Source organism: Parasteatoda tepidariorum, chromosome 12, assembly GCF_982258835.1.
Source record: "Parasteatoda tepidariorum strain Cologne lab strain chromosome 12, Ptep-v5.0, whole genome shotgun sequence".
NCBI lineage: Eukaryota > Metazoa > Arthropoda > Arachnida > Araneae > Theridiidae > Parasteatoda > Parasteatoda tepidariorum.
In genome coordinates, this window is record NC_141766.1 from 3,475,520 (window position 1) to 3,494,760 (window position 19,241).

The 19,241-nt window shown below is 28.6% G+C and overlaps 1 protein-coding gene across 1 annotated transcript; it reads left to right on the plus strand.

The window, feature by feature from the left end:
- The first annotated feature begins 1,273 nt into the window (after nt 1-1,273).
- Nucleotides 1,274-17,985, plus strand: LOC107447999 (uncharacterized). The gene is made up of 2 exons (XM_016063080.4): nt 1,274-2,019; nt 17,729-17,985. The coding sequence occupies exons 1-2, from the start codon at nt 1,453-1,455 to the stop codon at nt 17,798-17,800; spliced, it is 639 nt and encodes a 212-aa protein (XP_015918566.2). The 5' UTR covers nt 1,274-1,452; the 3' UTR covers nt 17,801-17,985.
- The last annotated feature ends 1,256 nt before the right edge of the window (nt 17,986-19,241 follow it).

The window sequence follows — 19,241 nt, forward strand, 5'->3', positions numbered from 1 at the left end:
GCATTAATTTTGAAAGCTAGCTTCCATTAGATACCACGGATACCATTACCGAATATCAGAAAAAAGAATATTTTTGCAGCTTTATTAGCTAAGATTTTTCATTTATTTATTAAAAAATAACTTGTTGAAATACATTAAGCTTTGATATATAAAAAACATTCTGTCATTTCGAACTTTCAATTATTTTTATTCAATTCTTTACACGTATATTGGCTTTTATTATTTGCAATAAAAAGTATAGGCAGAAAACTATGAAGGAAAGAACGAATTTTAAATGAATTAAACATCCATTAATTATAGACGAAATAAACAATTTCAGAAATAAAAGATAGTTTGTTAATAAAATAAAAGTTAATGTTTACCGTTAAGAAGTAGGGTGCATCGTAAAAAACTTATTTTCAAGTTGATAAAAAGTTGTCATGGTGGTCACACATTTACAAATAAATAAATATAAAAAATTATTTAGTCAAATTGAAAAATATTTACGCTTCTCGAAATGGGTCTATAATTTTTTTTTCTGGTTGGGGGTGCCAAAAATGTACGTTTTATTTTATTAAGCATAAATATAAAAAAATTTTAGTTCTCAAGTAACAATCTAAAAAATAAATAAATTATAAATTGAACGTAAATTCATCATCAAATACGCATATTTTAATTTTCAACCACATTTACTTACAAATGTTAATTTTCATAAACAAATGCACCTACTTTAAATATTCAACCCAATCATTTGGTTAAATTATTAATTAACATCCCGAGTTCGATTGAAGTTATATAAATTCTAAGGGACCTTAATGTTTTATATTTTACATTTTACCTAAATGTTTCTTTACTACACAACCAAATTTTACATTTTTGAACCTGAAAACTTAAGCTTGTTTTAAAATCATTCGCTTAAAGAAAATTTATCTTTACGCTCCCCCCCCCCCCTCAAAAAAAAGTAAGATCATTTTGATAAATCTAAATAAAAAAAATTAATAAGTATGTGACCACAGAGACATTTATTCAGAATTACGAAAAAAAGGTTTTCGTCTTCCACTTTTTTACATAGTTAATGATTAATTCGAATCGCAAAAAAAAAGGGAACGAAGAGCTATTAAAAAGTGTAGAAAAAATTTCGCAGCCGACGCCGCAGCTAATGAAGCAAGCTGGCCTGCTCCCTGAAGAGTGATTGGAAGCCGGGGAAGTGCAAGGGGTGGGGTAGGCGTGGTCTAGCCACACTCTACGGCACGTGCTAAGTAAACGATATAAAGGAAAAGATAGAAGAAAAGATGCTCTATTCTTTGAACTTCCCTTATGTTGGCAGTTGATCTAAAAATCGTCTGCCTTTTTTCCCACCATGGGGGTGCAACATTTATTATTATATTGATTTGTCCAACTAATAGCACTGTGTTTTCGTCTGATTATTTATAAAAATTGTTTTAAATGGATCTAGTTTTAATTTTATAAAATATGGTTTCCCCGTCTGTTTCAATGACTATTCCGAACGATTTTGCGAGTTATCCGCCTGTTATGTCACTTCCTTGGGTGCAACAACCCCCAAATCCTTATAAATTATTTACCCCACAAATAAATCCGTATCCTTCTTCGGACTTGATGGTGAGTGCAAATCGAAGGAAAAGTGCCCCGAGGAAAGGTAAACAATGTTACAAACATGTCCCCCATAAAGATAAACCTCCCCACCTTGTAGCCAGAAGAAATGCAAGAGAAAGACGAAGAGTCCAAGCAGTGAATAGTGCCTTTGCAAGATTAAGGAAATGCGTGCCTATAGAAAATCGGAATAAAAGACTGTCCAAAGTAAAAACTCTCCATAAAGCTATAGAATACATTAAAGGACTGCAAATGTTGCTTTCTGATCAATCTGACTCTTCTTTCAATTATGATACATCAAATGATGATGTTTTTGATTTAGATGAAGACGTCAAAGACGAAAGAGAGGATTCTGAAATAGCTGAATATTTAGAATCAGATAGTGTAAATAAAGAAAATAAGAATCAGAGCTGGTCATCTTTAAGCACGGTAAGTTTTTATTTAATTAATTAAGGCAGTCCCGCGGCAATTCCTGACACACTATAATAGTTTATTCAGGAATTAAAATAATAATAATATTGTATTCTGGAAAAGTACTGACTGATTAATAGAAGCTTCTTTAAGTTATTCGTTTTTATTTTATCAAAAACCTAACTGATTGAACTTTTAAAAATATTTATAATCTATGAAACCTGTTTATATTTTTGTTTTATTTGTTATATTTCTTTTTAAATCTTCGTTACTCAGACTTAGAAAAACAGTGAGTTTGCTTAAAAATCGCATCATATCGACTTATAAATTACTTTTTTCAAATTTTTATATATTTATTTATTTATTTAGTATGTTTGAAATAGTATACATAATTTTTACATCTCAGATAGTGGCACTCTTCTCAAAAAGGTTATCCACCCCTGAAGAAAGATGAGCTTTCTAAAGATATATCTTTAGTATAATCTTTTAATCACAAATTTGTTTATTTTCATTATTGTTTTGTTAATCTAATGAACTCTTCCCGGGAAGATGGTTCGAAGCGAACTAAGAACTTTAAATTCCAAATGTAGTATTCTAAGAAAATATTTCTACTTTTACAAACATCGTGTGCACATTGTTATTGATATTAAATGATAATTCTGTTTTGTTGTAAATAAATAATTGATCAATTTATATTTATTCATAAAATTAATTAATAGAATATTAAGTAAATAAAAATTTATTTCTGGCAAATTTTTTAAATAAAATATTACAAATTTAAGAATTGTTTAAGTTTACTTAATGCGTAACATGTTAAAAGTGATACATTACTAAGTTGTGTTATTTAAAATATGTCAATTGAAATTATTAAAAATGTGAGTGATTTTGTTTCCATTATTCGTCCGAAATGAATATTCTATGTTGAGTATAGGCTAAATACCAAATAATTGTAATTCTCTAATTTAGTAGCAGCAATTGTTGAGCATAATCTTGTATCTATTTACAATTTAAAAACTTCTTGAAAAGGCTTTTAGCAATTTTTGCAATAACAGGACCCTGGTAGAAAGAATGTGTGACTATATATATATATATATATATATATATATATATATATATATATATATATATATATATATATATATATATATATATATATATATATATATATATATATTGTATGGAATAAACCATTTTGTTGGTTGAAACAATTATTTTTACATTACAATTTCTTAGGAAGCGTTTTTAAAAAAAATTTCAAATTTGGTTTTTTAAATTTGGTAAATTTTTAAGCAATTGCTTAGAAATGTTACTTAAAATACTTTCAAAAATGCATACATGCATTAAAATTAAATATTGAATTTTCGCGAAGGCTTATAAAATAAATGCTGTTATTTTAATTTTTTTTAATTTTGAATAATAAATTTTCAAATCCTTTCCAACTGTAATAATTGTTCTGAACTTTATTTGTGGTTAAAAATGTTTAAATTTAAAATTACTATAAAAAAATATTGTGAAAGGGACATTACGTGCTTTATTAGAATTTAAACAGATAATATTTGAATGATTGTTCAATATTTTTTGCTGAAACCTTATTTATAAGATATGTTGCATGTCTGCAGTTTATGCGGAACGATTAGGTTTTTATTCAGATTACAAACTGTTAAATATTCCCTTCTAAACGTCTTTTAATAGTTTCAATTGTATCATATTGCAAAAAAGGAATATTTTTCTAAAAGGAAAAGATTTCGTTAAATAATTGTGAGGGACAACATGTAATTTACCCTTTGTAGTCTTTCTACTTTCAGACGCATCATGTGTCTGCTCTGACTGCAGTCTTGTGTCTGCTCTGAAAATTAATTCTCACTTATTTGATAACTGAGTATAAGTTCACAAAAGATTATTTTTCACATATACAATAAAAAATGAGAATAATGAAGAAACATGAATAATATTTGATATATAGATCGGATTGGAGATATAAAAAAAAAACTATATTGTAATAAAAGGGACAATATTCTAATTAATTAGTTCAGACGGATTTTTTAGTCACCAGACAACAAAAACGTCTTCCTGAACATACCCCTTTTTTTATTTAATTGATTCGGGTTCTTATAATATGGGGAGGGGGTAGTGTAGGAGTCTGAAAGCAAGGCTCTCAATTTCTTAATGTTAATTTCACTTTTTGCATATTTCACGAAAAAAAAGTGGTACCATTTAAGCGTATGAAAAGAATTTGCACCCAATTGTAAAACTCCAAAGAAAATTATTTTGTGAAAATTATACAATGGAATTTATTTATATATATATATTAAAAAAAAAATTTTTTTTTTTTTGCACATTGTTTTGTCGTTGTTTAAACCAATTTTGCAACTGTGTCTCAACATTAGAGTGACAAGAAGTCTTTCCATCAAAAAAAGGCATTTATAGAAAGTAAGTTTTCTACTCTGTTTGAATTTGTTTCCACATCTTAAGAATTTAAGACCAAATTACTGTAAAAAGTACCGGCATTCAGGATGCTTTTTACCATCCATTTTTACCGAAACATGTTGCGGAACAAAAAACTTGATATACAAATATTTTACGGTAAGAATGGATTTTACGGATGATCCATCCAAAGGACTTGTTACCGCAATTAAATCCGGAATGTTTTTCAGTGCAAAGCTTTCCAGTTTCACCAGCTAAATTAATAAATGTTTTTTATTAAATTAATTTTTTCGAGCTTTCACAAAATGGAGCTCGATAATAACATAATTCATATACCATTTAAATACTTTTTAAAAAAAATGTATTTCTATTTAATTTTTAAAACACAAAGACAATCAGATTCAAAATTTTATAAATAACATGAAACAAATTCTTTATTTGAAATCAAAAAGATTTTGCTAGAATTTCCCAACTGCTATTACGTATTTTATTTTATTTATTTTTAAAATATTGTTCATATGCAGCTTTGAATAATTATGAAAATTTGTTTATTTCCCTTTTCGTAATAATTTTTCCACTTTGTCAGATATTTAACGTGTTTAACATTATAAAGTTTCTTACGTTTTTAATTTTTGCCATGTTACGTAACGTGTCATAAAAATGAAGGATATTAAATGACTATCATGGTGACAAATGAATTATCGTTACGTGACATGTTTTTTAATGAGAAACCTGTTGATGTCCGAACTTCAGTTGATGCTTCTTGTTTATCAGATTTATTTGTGCTTATCAATTTTTGACACACTTAGATTTTATTTTCAGTTCAAAATGTTCTTAATTTTCAGTGATTCTGAAAGTGAAGCTTATATTTTTTTGTCATATATGTCGCTTTTATAGTTCAATACATATTATATGAAGCTCTAGTTTGTTTTATAGAGGGAAAAAAACATCACATTTTAATAACTTTTGTTCTAATGACTGGATCAGAATGTCATTATTATTAAATCAGTCTTTTCCCCTTTAAAGCAGATTCTTTCGAAATTGAATTATTGAATATGTATTGGGCATTAAAGATTTTAATTGCTTTCAACTACATATTGACATCATTTTTTGATGATGTAAACATGTTGCCAAATGACACTTTTTATCGCTAAAGGGTAAGCATTTGAAATTGAAAATTATTTCATGTTTAATGTAGTACTTATTGGGTTATAACATTTTTACTAAACAGTAATGAAATATGAATGCATTACTTACATTTATTCTGGTTCACTGTATTAGTCATATCTTGTAATTTTGATTTTTATTCTTCATCAGTTTCTTCCAGATTTTCACATTTTTTCTTCTATTTTAATATCGTGTCTTATTGAATTCTTCTCAATTTTTAATCGTCCCGCGATAATTAATGCCTTCCTTTATTATTAAGTTTTTAATTTCGGTTCGTTTAAAAACAAAAAATAAAGTTTGTAATCAAATGTTAATCCACAAGAATGATAAAGTTCTACTAAGTCACTTAAATACTGTTCCAATATATAGAATACATTAAATAATCTTAATAAAAATCATTCTTTTTTTTATCGTCTGCTATAAAACATATGTCGAAAAAAAGTTATAAATATTAAACTCGTGAAAATAGTTATCAAATAATTTTGAGATAGATATCAAATCATGATGTGTAGTTTTCAAACATATTAATATAATTTTTGAATTGAAAGGAAGAAATGTAGCTAAAAAAAGAAATTTCATCAATGTTTTCGACAGAAACTTTAGTAACACTTTTTATTCCACTTTTATTCCACTTTTTAGTAACACTTTTTTAGTAACACTTTTTATTAGTAACACTTTTACTTTCCTTTTTGCTTTTATTAATGCGCTTTTTTAATGTTTTTAATACAATATAAATTTAATGGCGTTTATTTACGTTGTTTCTAAATAAATTCTTCATAAGTTTTTAGCAATAGAATCTGCATTTGTTTGTTTTCTGCTTTTTTAACAGGATTGCGTGCAAGTGTAAATAATATTTATTGCGAACTATTTTGTAGTGGCGGAACATAAGAAATCAAATTTAAGTCAATCATATGATAATATCATATAAATGAATCATATAAAAACTTAATACCTTGTTTTATACTTACATTTCAAATATAATTGTTTAATCTTGTTACTTTGCATTCTAAATATTAAATTTCGAGCTGAGCTTGGAAACTATTATTTTTTAACTTTATCTTTTCATAAAAATAAAAAATTAAATTTTTCCCCAGAATATGAAACTTTAGGCTCATTCCGGTAAACCTAAACATCTTTTTTTTTTTTTTTTTTTGAAATGTTGAGGCCACAGTTACAACTTTATATCTACTTGAAATTCTGAGTTTCGAAAAAAAGTTTTTCGTGATTAGTGCGCAACACTAGCTTGATTTTACTTAAAAAATGAGAAAAAAGGAAATACTAAATATAATAGGATATGTGCCATTACTTTTCAAAACCGATCTTTAGAAAAGAACATCTCTTTTCTCACGAACCGAAAACTGTTTAAGGGACTTCACTTGTTTATGAATCGAATTTTCAAAATTATTCGTAATCACCACTAAATGTTTAAATAAAGAAAAACACTTTTAATATTAATAATAAACTGTTTTATTTAATTTTTTCAAAGTGTATAGCGACCACAGAAATCTCTTAAAATTAAAGAGCCATAAGAGAATTAAACGTTTTTTTTTAATATCCATATTTAGGTTATAATCCATATATTAGGGTTAAGCATGATAATTTGATTAAGAGTATAACTCTTATGATTGTGCTGCTTTTAAAACAGAGTGAAATCTCAGACTTGCTATTATCTTTTTTTATATATAACCGATGTTGAACAGCCGATCCAATTCTGAGTTTACGACTATCAATGTTCACCTCCGTAGCCTTGTAGTTTTGATCCCAACCCAGAAGACAAAGGTACTCTTGGATTAAGCAATGGAGAAAACCAGTCTTCGTGCAGGACTTTTTGATGGCACTTACCCTCATTTGTGTTACATGGAGAGGAAATTCACTAAGACCTCTCAAGGTTAGCCCGATAGCAAAGGGATTCTAACCCATGATCCGTCTATCATTAAAAATATTTCACTTCAGAACAGTCGTCGATGCAATCAGGGAGCATGATTCATATCAAACAGTCATTAATGGGATTCGAATCTGGATCCCCTCATTGGGAGACGAATGCTTTATCCCCAGAGTTACCTCTGCCCCTATGACTACCACTTTTAGTTTTTGATAAGACACTGTGGTTACTGCCAATAAGTTCTCCAAAAAGAGCAAGTTTATTTAATTTATTCATTGTATGTACTTCTAAATGCACGTTGAAACTAGATCAAAACTTTTTGGAAATAATTATTACTTAAAAGCTCTTATTAAATAAATTACATGCGTTTAATTTTTATGCAACAAACCACTATTACACCACGATTACCCGAAAACTTCTGCCCCAAAGCCTTATTTATTTTACCTTCTGACATTATTTATTTTTTTAAAATTTTAATAGTATGCGTCCTTAATTCAATCTTCAAAATACTTTTAGAACTGCATTGTTTCAAAAAATAATTGATCATTTTATGTTATTAACAAATCAAAGTTTCATTAGTTATAAAGTGTGTTTTGGTTTAAAAAAAACTCTTAAAATTACATTTTTGTTGATTCATCCGTCTTTTTATTATTAGCAGTTTAGTTTCACCACTACTAATTCTACATCTGCTATTATTTGTGTCAAAAAATATAATATAGGAGCGCAAATTGAAACAGCATTACAAATGAATATGAATCAATTTTCATCAACTTCGAAATCAATGAAATCTGCTAACGATTCAGAATTATGAGCTGTTTTGTACCAGAGTTCAGACATTATATTTTCCAACATGGTCAAGGCAAGTAAAAATACCGATTTCACTATTGCGTGCGCGGACTGTACCGTAAAATACCGATTAAGCACCTTTAAATTTCGACGAAAAGTTGCCACACTATAAACATTTTTTTATCTAATTACGATATGAAGTACGTGCTCTTTGGGTGGATCATCCATTACCATTTTACCGTAAAATCCATCATTTTTACCGCACAATTTTATACCGCAAATTTTTACTGTAATATTTATTTAATTAGAGTGATTCAATAAATTTACGATAGTTATTACTACAAAAAAATTACGGTATATTGGACGTTTTGTAACATATTCCGATAAAAATGTATTTTATGGTAAAAGTGTCACCCTGAGTGCCGGTACTTTTACAGTACATATGAAGAGAAAAGACGTTAACAAAGGGGAAAGGAAAAAAATCTATTTAAATATGTTAAACGTTGCTGAATTGAAATAAGAACTATAGAGCAAATTCATCTTATTCATTTTTATCCGGGAGTCATGCTTATTTTTATTAAAAATAAAGTTATCACTGTGCAATCAATGTGAAAGCATAAGATCTCTATATAACTCCTACTTGAGTTCAGCTTCAATTTTTTAATGAAATTCGACCATGTTGGATTATTTTATACGTAAATTTTTGTTTAAAATTAATTCTCACTTAATATGCGTTTTTTCTTTTGCTGTTTTGTTTTGTCTTTCTTGAGAGTTAGAAGGATTAATCAGTAATAAGATTATTACAAGTAAAAAAAAAAATTTATTAAATTGAAATGATAACTTATGTTATTCTCAACATCTCTTCCTCTCTGTAAATACTTCTTATTAAAATGTTTGGGCATGTAAAAACTTTCGAGCCTTGTCTTATACATAAAATTTATTTAAAAAGAGAACAAAAAAGTAAAAATCTTTAATTCAGACCATCTTTAAAATAAATATCTTTGTACTTATTTAATAAGAAGTTACTTATATATTTATATGATATACTTATTTACATTAAAATTAAATTATATTCTGAAGTATATATATTATTTTAATAATTATATTAAAATTAAATAGTAAAGCGAAAGATTAAGCTGACATTTTGAAGAACTAAGTTTGATCGTCGGTGGTGGCTTGAAGACTACTCAGCTTTCAGTTCGATAGGTATCATCTTGTTTAGGAAGTAAAGGCGGTTGGTACACAATACTGTCCATATTGCCTCCATCATTGTGAACTCGTAGAGCCGTAATCTCCATGGTCTCTTGCCCCATAATGACCTGTTGCGGGATTGCTTTACTTTTCTGTTTAGCTCTATTATTTAGAAAATAACACCCTCTTTTTTTTCCACATTTTATTGATGAAAACAGATCCTTCTAACATTTCGAAAACTGAATCTTTCAATCATTCACTGGTTTAGATATTCATCATGCAAAACATCATTAGTTGGAAACAACTAAAAATTATGACATCTTTCACATTCCGATGTCAATTTTACCCTAGATGATGAAGTTCGCCTAAGGTAGAAATAAATAGTGTCATTATCCTAATACTAATTGTCTTTCTTCTTGTGACAAATGAGTTTCCTCCACTTTTCTACCTATTCGTTATTTATTTTTATTATCATCTCTCTCTCTTTCATTTTTTATTTCGGCAGTTTTTTTATTTTGTGATTTGCCCGTTTTCTAATGAATAATGTGCATTTTATTGAACAAGAGTATGTAATTGTTCGAAGTAAATGAATTATATAAAAAACTCGTTTAATAGAACATGAGAATATAATTTATGATAATCGATTAAGCAATTAATTACAATGAGATTAGGTTATCATTCGTGTAGTTAGGCTATTAAAAGGAAGTCGTCTTGGGCAATTTTGAAAGTTCGTTCAGTATTAGGGTGTATTACGAAAAGTATTTGTACGAAATTCATAATTTCAAGTCTATTAAAAGCTGTAACTGAACTCCTATATTAGCCTCAAAGAATTACTTTTTTTTTAAAATGCAAATTAGAGGTAAATGTAAATCAGGAAGAGAAAATGTGGAATAAATCGTGGAATAAAATGTGGGAAATTGAAAAATATGTAGAAATGGATTGTATAATTTTTGAAGATATCAAGAGAGTTTGAAGATATCAAGGTGTAGGTATTAATTAGGTATAGATTTCATAGTTTTTGAAGCGCATACTGCTCTTAAATATTGAAATGTTTAAATTAAATAAACCATGAAAGCAAATTTCTTAATAAAAACTACGTATTTAAGGTCTATTAAGTGAAGTTTTAAAATGCATTTTAAAATAATCCATGAAAGATTTTATATTCTTAAAAATTTAATAATATTGCAGTTTCAACCCAAATCAATAATTAATAAAAATGATTGGATGCATTTTAAAAATTTTCTACAGTTTAAAGTTCAGTTCTAACGCCTAGATGATTAATCATCTTTACTTAATTTTCATAAACAAACTGATAATGGAAATTAACTCTGTTTGATAATATCTTTCAAACTATGCGAAATACAGGGTGTTTTTAAAGTCCCGGACCCATTTTCATGTTTAATAACTCATAAAATAATAAAGATAGATTAAAGTTAATAACATAAATGGTTAGATAGACTCAAAAAGTTTCATGACCCTTGTCAATGAACTTCCACGTGTGTCCCCTTCGTCGCACGGAGAATATCAAGTCGATAGTCAATTTCACGCCAGAGCGGCAAGCATGTCAGTTTATGCATTCTCCTTAATATCCGCTCGAATAAAACATCACATAGAAAAGTACTACATAGAACAAACACATCAAAAGTAAGCATAACATTGCAATAGTTGCCAAAAACAAAAGAGAGAAAAATGCAATTAATAAGCAGACGATATTTGGATAAGTACAAATATTTAGACTGGAAAATGAAATTTTCTGAAATTAACCACACGCGCAGACGATATTTACAAAAGTAAAGACATTCAAACCTGAAAAGGAAAATATATAAGTTATTCCATCAATAAATGCCATAAGTTTGTTTATATCTTCATTATTTTATGAGTTATTAAACATCAAAATGGGTCCGGGAATTTATAAACACCTTGTACAATGTCTTCGCTCAATCAAAATGTGAAAAATAACACAAGTTTTATTGATTTTTTCTGACAAAAGTATAACAATGAATTTCTCAAACCAGCATTCATGTGAAAGGAATTATACATAAATTTATTTTTAGACTTTTGATAAATATCCTAGTTTGGCGTAATGTACAGTGCGTCAAAAAAAAAAAAAAATGACCATCCCGAATAATTTTTGATCTATTGTTCAGATCTTCACGTTCTAGGACTAATGGTTCAAGGGATTGACCTCAAATATGCTAATTAATTAGAGCAGACGATATTTTAAGTTATGAAATCAGACACAAAAACGGATTTTCTCTGAATAAAGACACCTTTTTTTCAACGGATTCGGGTTTCTGCCTCACAAAATATAGAGGGTAGACGCAATCTTGGAAATATGGTTCCCATAGTTTGATCAGGAAAGCGATCCAAAGTTTGGAGCCCTTATTGTTAATTTCAATTTTTGCATATTGCGCCAAATCTCGAGAACTTTTCAAGCGAATTAAAAAAGTTTTGAGCACAGTTATAAAATGTATTTATCCAAAGATAAATCCACGCAAAAAATAAATTTTAGCAAATTATTTTTTTATTGCTTTATTTAATGATAGTCGAAAAAAATTTTGAATTATAAGCATAATTTTTCACATCATTTTAAAGTATGTAATTTCACATGGCAAAATCCGAAATTTGAATGATATCGCTTAAATAGTTCCTGAGAAATTAAATTTTAAATATACGACATTTTTAAAATTCAATTTTTCAGAAACTATTCAACCGATTTAATTCAAATTTTATATTTTGACATGTAAATTTGCATACTTTAAAATTATGTAAAAAATTGCATCCCTTGCAATTCAAAAATTTTTTATTAGCTATTTTTAAATTATTATTATTTTAAACTAAATTAAAAATAACAAATATTTACCAAAATTTATTTTTCCCATGGATCTTTTGATAAACGAATTTTATAAGTGTGCTCAAAAAATTTTCAGTACGATTTAAAAGTTTTCGAGACATAGTTATATTCTCAAAAAGTAAATTTAACATTAAGTGGTCAAAAGTTTGGACCGCTTTCTTGACTAAACTATTAGGACCCAGATTGCGCTGCCACCTATATTTTGCGAGTCAAAAATCCGAATACGTCTAAAAAAAGTATGTTTAATCTGATAAGGTACGTTTTTGTGTCTGATTTCATAAATTAAAATATCATCCGACCTTTTTAATTAGCATATTGGAGCCCCCCTCCCTGAACCATTGTGTCCTAGAATGTGACGATTCGAAAAAGCTATTCAAAGAGGTCCATTTGGGGGGGGGGGGAGTGCACTGTACATTAAAAGAAATTTTTAACGTCATTCAAATTTGTTTTAGACGGTTTTAACATTCTATTAGTTTATATTTTTGAGAAAAAATACATAAAATGAGCTATTTCTTTTAATCTAAAAAAGCAATGCCTTTACTTAGAACTTTTTAAGGTATAATGTTGTTGAACGATAAAAAATGAAATTAATAGTTTGTTAACCCTTTGAAGCAGACGTCCTTTTTATATATTTTTTTCTGACGCTCTACTATAGAATAGGAAAAATATATTAGATATTTTTTAATTATAAAAAACAGTCTTATATTAACTAAAACAGTATTTCACATTATCGGAATTATATTTGTACATAAAATCCAAAAAGAGTGGTTTGAAATTTCTTTTCATTCATATTCAAATATTTATCATTAATTGATTATGTTAATTAAAGAAATTTGATTAGTGAATAACTATTTTTCTTAGATCTAAATAATTGCAAATTCGAAAAATGATTGTTTGTAAGTGGGTCGTGAACTTTACCGCACAAAAAGACGTCGGTGTTTTATGCTGTATTTCATAAACATGAGTTATTAAAATGCTAAGTGAAATATTTTTTCCTTATTTTGGCTTAAATTAATATAAAATAATTAAAAGAGTATGAAAAATTTGTTTAAAAATTTTTTTAACTTAAACATGCTTATCAAGAATTTTTTTGTAAAAAGTTTGTTATAATTTTGAGTATGTTGTAGACAAAAAGGGGCCATAATCCTCTTTTTGGAGTTAACAAAATCTTAGAAATTTCAGTAAGTTATTTTTAATAATTAGTCCGTGTTTATATTCACACATGTTCGCATATTTCCACAAAATAGCAGAAATCTTTTTTAAATACTCTAATGAAGGTGTAAATAATTTATCCCCCAAAATTTAGGTGTTACAAAAATTTTATTTAAATTTTAAATTCTATTAAATTTAAACTTAAACTGAAAGTAAAAATTTCAATAAAATAAAGAAATAAAAAATTCTGAGAAACCTACAATTCATGTAATTTAACTTCAAATTTTATGTTTCCTTTTTAATAAATGGGACGGTTTATAAATGTTTAAACCATCAACAATAAAAACTGACGCATGTCAAAACTTTGGAACTTTGCTTAGTAGTTGTTGAGGATTTATAATAACAGATGGCGCTGAGCGCAAACAACTTTTTTTATTATTTTTTCTTCACTTAAGTTTCAGTTTGGATTTAACCACTGAACCACAATAAAATAAAAGCCTTTTTTATTATTACAATTTGTGTAATTATTGTAGAATACGAATCATGGTGCATCGGCCGGGAATAGGCCACCTGCATGAAATGTAAGTTAACATTTGTTTTGTTTGGTCTCCCTTAAGTTGGTAATTTATTTTGATATTTTATTGTATTAATTGTATTGTATTTGTTAATAACGTGCGAGCTGTTTATAATGGATGATTTTGAAAAATTAAAGTCTAAAAGAGCAGTAATCAGACAGCTGATTACAAAATTAATAAATAAAATTGATAAATCGTTATTAGAAACACTTCCTAATTATCCTGATTTGTATGATTCACTAAATCAGCTAATTGAAAAAAACGAAACTTTAAAAGATCTTGATTTGAAAATTGAAAATTATTTTGATAAAAGCGATGAATTAGAGAGTGAAATTATACAAAGTCAAGAGTATCAAGATCGAGTAGTGGCTTATAAAGGCAAAATTGAAAGATATTTACTGAAATGCCAGACTACAAGACAGGAAGTAACGATTAATAGTGGTAATAATAATTTACAAGAAAATATAACTTATGGAAATATATCGCACGTTGCTAACGTTAAATTACCTAAATTGGAGATAAACAAATTTTTTGGTGATGCTTGTGAGTGGCACAGTTTTTGGAATAGCTATAACATAGCTATACATAGTAATGAGAGTCCTAAAAAAATTGATAAATTTAATTATCTCAAGATGTATTTAGGGGGATTTGCTTTGAGTGCAATTTCTGGATTCTCATTAACTGAAAGTAATTATGATTCTTCTATTAAGTTGCTTACCGAAAGATTTGGTAGGCAAGATTTAATTATTAGTAGTCATATGAATAAACTTTTATCAATTAATTCTGTAAGAAATTCATATGATATTAAAGCTCTACGTAAATTCTATGATGAATGTGAAATCCACATTCGCAGTTTGCAATCAATGAATGTAACAAAAGGTAGTTATGGCAATTTTCTCTGTCCTGTTATTTTGCAAAAGCTACCAGAGGATTTAAATTTAGATTATAATAAAAATAGAAAATCAAGTGTAGATTTTGACATTGATGAACTAATTTCATTTATTAGAAAAGAGGTAGAATGTAGAGAAGCCTCACATGTGTTGTCTAATAGTTCTAAAAAACCAAGTGTTCATTTCGAAACACAGCAACGGTCGGAGAGCCATAGTAAACATAATTATAATCGGAAGTTCTCATCTTCCTCGGCATTAGTTTCGGCATCTAACAACATATTTTGTTTGTTTTGTAATTCCAAAAATCACGAATCGAAAGATTGTTCTCTGACCATCGAAGAAAAAAAACAAACGCTAAAATATCAATTTCGCTGTTTCCGGTGCTTAAAGAAATACCACACATCCAAAAAATGTTGGAATAAATGTATTAGCACATTATGTAAGAAACCGCATTGCGAATTAATTTGTGATAAATCAGCAATAAATAATGAGTCGAAAGAGAAAAACGATACTTTGGCATCCGTTACCACTTCATGTGTTTCGAGACGAAAACAAAATGAAATGATCTATTTACAGACTTCTTTAGCGTATTTGATTTATGGTAATGTAAAGAAGTTGGTTAGAATTTTATTTGACTCTGGTAGCCATCGCAGTTTTTTGAAACGGGATATTTGTAATGAGTTGAACCTCAGGACCATTAAAACTGAACGGTTGCATGTTTTCGGTTTTGGAGAAAAAATTTCCAAGGGGTGTTCTTACGATTTAGTGAAAGTGAATCTTCAGAACAGAAACGATAAAGAATTAAATGTGTGCATTGAAGCATTTGTAGTAGAAAAAATAACGTGTGGGAAAATAGCCGCACCCCATGAGAGAATTAAACAATTAGCAAGGAAAAAGAATATTTTTCTTTCGGATACCGGAGAAATAGCTGATATAGACATTTTGATCGGCGCCGATTTCCTACATGACGTAATCTTTGATATGTCTTTGAGGCTGGGAAAAGGGCTCGTTGCAACCGATAGTTTATTTGGTTTTGTGGTTCAAGGGAGATTCATGAATAATTGCCAATTAAGTAGGATTGTAAACAATACTATAATATCTGATGTTGATTATTCTTTGTTTTGGAACCTTGAAGGACTAGGAATAAATACTATGAACGAAAACCGAATACTATGAACGAACCTTGTTAAAAGGTTTTAATTCTGATTTGCATTTTGAAAATAATAGGTATAGTGTGCGACTTCTCTGGAGACCAAATACAAAACATTTGTTAAATGATAACTTTGAGCTGGCTTCAGAGAGGTTTGGCAAATTAAAGAGGAGATTTAAAAATGATAAATCCTTGTTTGAAGAATATAAAAAAGTTATAAAAACTTACGAAAATGAAGGGATAATTGAGAAAGTTAAAAACACTGATCCCCAAAATTATAAACAATGTTATTTACCTCATAGGGCGGTTATAAGAAACGATAAACTAACTAGCAAATTAAGGATTGTATTTGACGGTTCCGTGCATAAAAAAAATGAATTGTCTCTAAACGATTGTTTGTATATTGGGCCAAATTTATATCCAGATATATATGAACTTATGCTAGCGTTTCGGGAAAACAAGATTGCTTTTATAGGGGACGTTCAACAAGCTTTCTTACAAATAGGGATTAATGTAGAAGATCGAGATGTCACAAGATTTCTTTGGTCAGATGACCCCGACAATGATTCGTCTACAGTGATTTATAGATTTTGCCGCGTACTATTTGGTATCAACTGTAGCCCTTTTCTCTTAGCAGCTACTATTAAAGAGCATATTAAAAAGTTTGCAAAATCAAAGCCTCTTGCGTATGAATTACTAAATGAAAGGGTATATGTCGATGACGTCATAGGGGGAGGTGACAGTACAGATACAGCATTTCAAATAAGTTCTGATTGTGTTGAAATATTTCGGTATGCGGGCATGGTATTGAGAAAGTTTCAAACAAATGATAAAAAATTACGCGAATTATGGAAGAATGCAGGTATAGATGTTCAGAATGAAAAGGAATCGTTAGGTCAGTCAGGCTTTCCATTTAAAGTTTTGGGAGTTTGTTGTGATCCCGAAAGAGATGTATTTTACTTTGAGTCCAAATATCTGTTAAAATTGATAGACACAGGGCAAATAACAAAACGATTTATTTTGAAAATCATTGGGTGTATTTTTGATCCAGTAGGAATTTTGGGACCCTTTACAATGCTTCTAAAATCTCTAGTTCAAAGCATTTGGAAAAGCGGATTGGAGTGGGATCAAGAGCTACCCTTAGATATGGAAAATCAGTGGCGTGATATATGTAAACAATTCGGTGAACTTAATGATTTGAAAATACCGCGTATTCAATTAGTAGTATTAATATTAGGTAGATACCTATGAAGAATTTCTTAATAAAATACTTTGCATTAATTTTATTAACATTACATGTACTAGGTGATCGTTAAAAAACTTGACTTACGTATGTACCGGCCGGTCCGTTAAACCGATCGAGATAAGATTTCATCTATAGTATTAGATAAGATATCAGCTATATATAGTTTAGAGGTATGATATTCTGAGAACGACGGGAAAAGGATGCTCACTCTTACAATTATAGATACAGAAAACAAATTGTAAAATGTTTTTTTTTTTTTTTCTGCTTTCAAAAACCCTAAAAGCGCGTTGAAACGATTCAAGTACAATAAGCTGACTTACTTAGAAAATTGCCTTCTCTAGAAATAGTTTTGTCGTACAAACAGTTACACAAACCTTCTAATTTTAAAACAATTTCTTTTCTCTTTTCAGGATTGTGAATCAAATTATTGGACTTACAATGTGCCTTATCATGAAATTTATCCAGGAAGTCTTCCAAGTTAACTTAAATTCTTGTCATTTGAACTTTTTATGTGATTTCATATCTATTTGTAAAAATTCCAATTTCAATGGACCTTTTCAAAAATATTATTTTCAGCCAATGAAGATACTTTTGGAAAAAAGTTAAGGATACTGAATTTATTTTAGTTGATTTTTGTTTACAGAAAATAAACGTTATTTATCCTTTTTGTGTTAGGTAGGATATATTTCATTTTTTTAATTTATTTATTTGTTAATTCTGAAAATTAGTCGTAAGATAAATTGATTAACTTGATACACACACTGGCCAATGAATTTAAAACCTTTTAGACTCTTTAGATCTTTTGGAAGGACATCGATTCTACAAGAGTGCATTTGTGGTTAAGAGAATACAACATTTTGAGCATTATTGTACAGTGCGCAAAATAAAAAATGGACCACCCTGAATAACTTTTGATCTAATGGTCGGATCTTTGCGTTCCAGGACCCAATCTAAATGGTTCGAGGAGGTGACTTTAAATATGCTAATTAATTAGTGCAGACGATATTTTAAGCTGAGAAATTAGACACGAAATGTAATTTTTCTAAACAAACATACCTTTCTTTCGACGGATTTCTGACCTTCAAAATATAGGAGGTAACCGCAGTCTGGTCTACTAGTTTGGTCAGGAGAACCGTCCGAAATTTGAACTCCTTAATGTTAGCTTTACTTTTAGTGTATTTCCTCATATCTCGGCAATTTTTTAAGCGAATTAAAAAAATTTATAAAATCCGTTTATCCAAAGATAATTCCACACAAAAAATAACTTTTAGTAGATATTTATTGTTTTTTATTACTTTATTTAATAATTTTGAATAGTAAGGTAGGCAATTTTTCACATCATTTTAGAGAAAGTAGTTTTACATGGCGAAATATAATATCTGAGCGAAATTGGTCGAAAAATTCATGAGAATTTTGAAAAAGCGACTATTTTAACGTTATAACCTAGTAGAGTGCGAACAAGGCAACTCATTGGCCAGTGAGTGTACGATTCAGTGCGTCTCTTAAATGTTTACATCGTGCTCAATAATATCTCATAAAGAATTATGTTTGTATCAACAAAAAAGAATGAAAAATATTGATGCACAAAAATCAAAATTTCATGTTTTTATATTTTTTTATTTTTTTTTACAGTCTATTTTTTCTCAAAACTAGTGCACATAGTAATTTCTTTCCGTACTAGCTCTATATATCGGCTCCAAATTGTTATAAAAGCGTGCATTTCACATCATTCGGCTTTGATAGTATGTCACCACACTCAAAATAATCCAACGGATTAAAATCTGGAGATCTTGCAGGCTACTCCTCGTTTGGCACAAAATCAACCAGAATAGATTACAACCAAAGCATTACGGTTTTCCTTAACTCTAGCACTATTTGAGCTTCCCGGAATTTCTTTCCAGATCGCAGTAACACTCAGTAGTG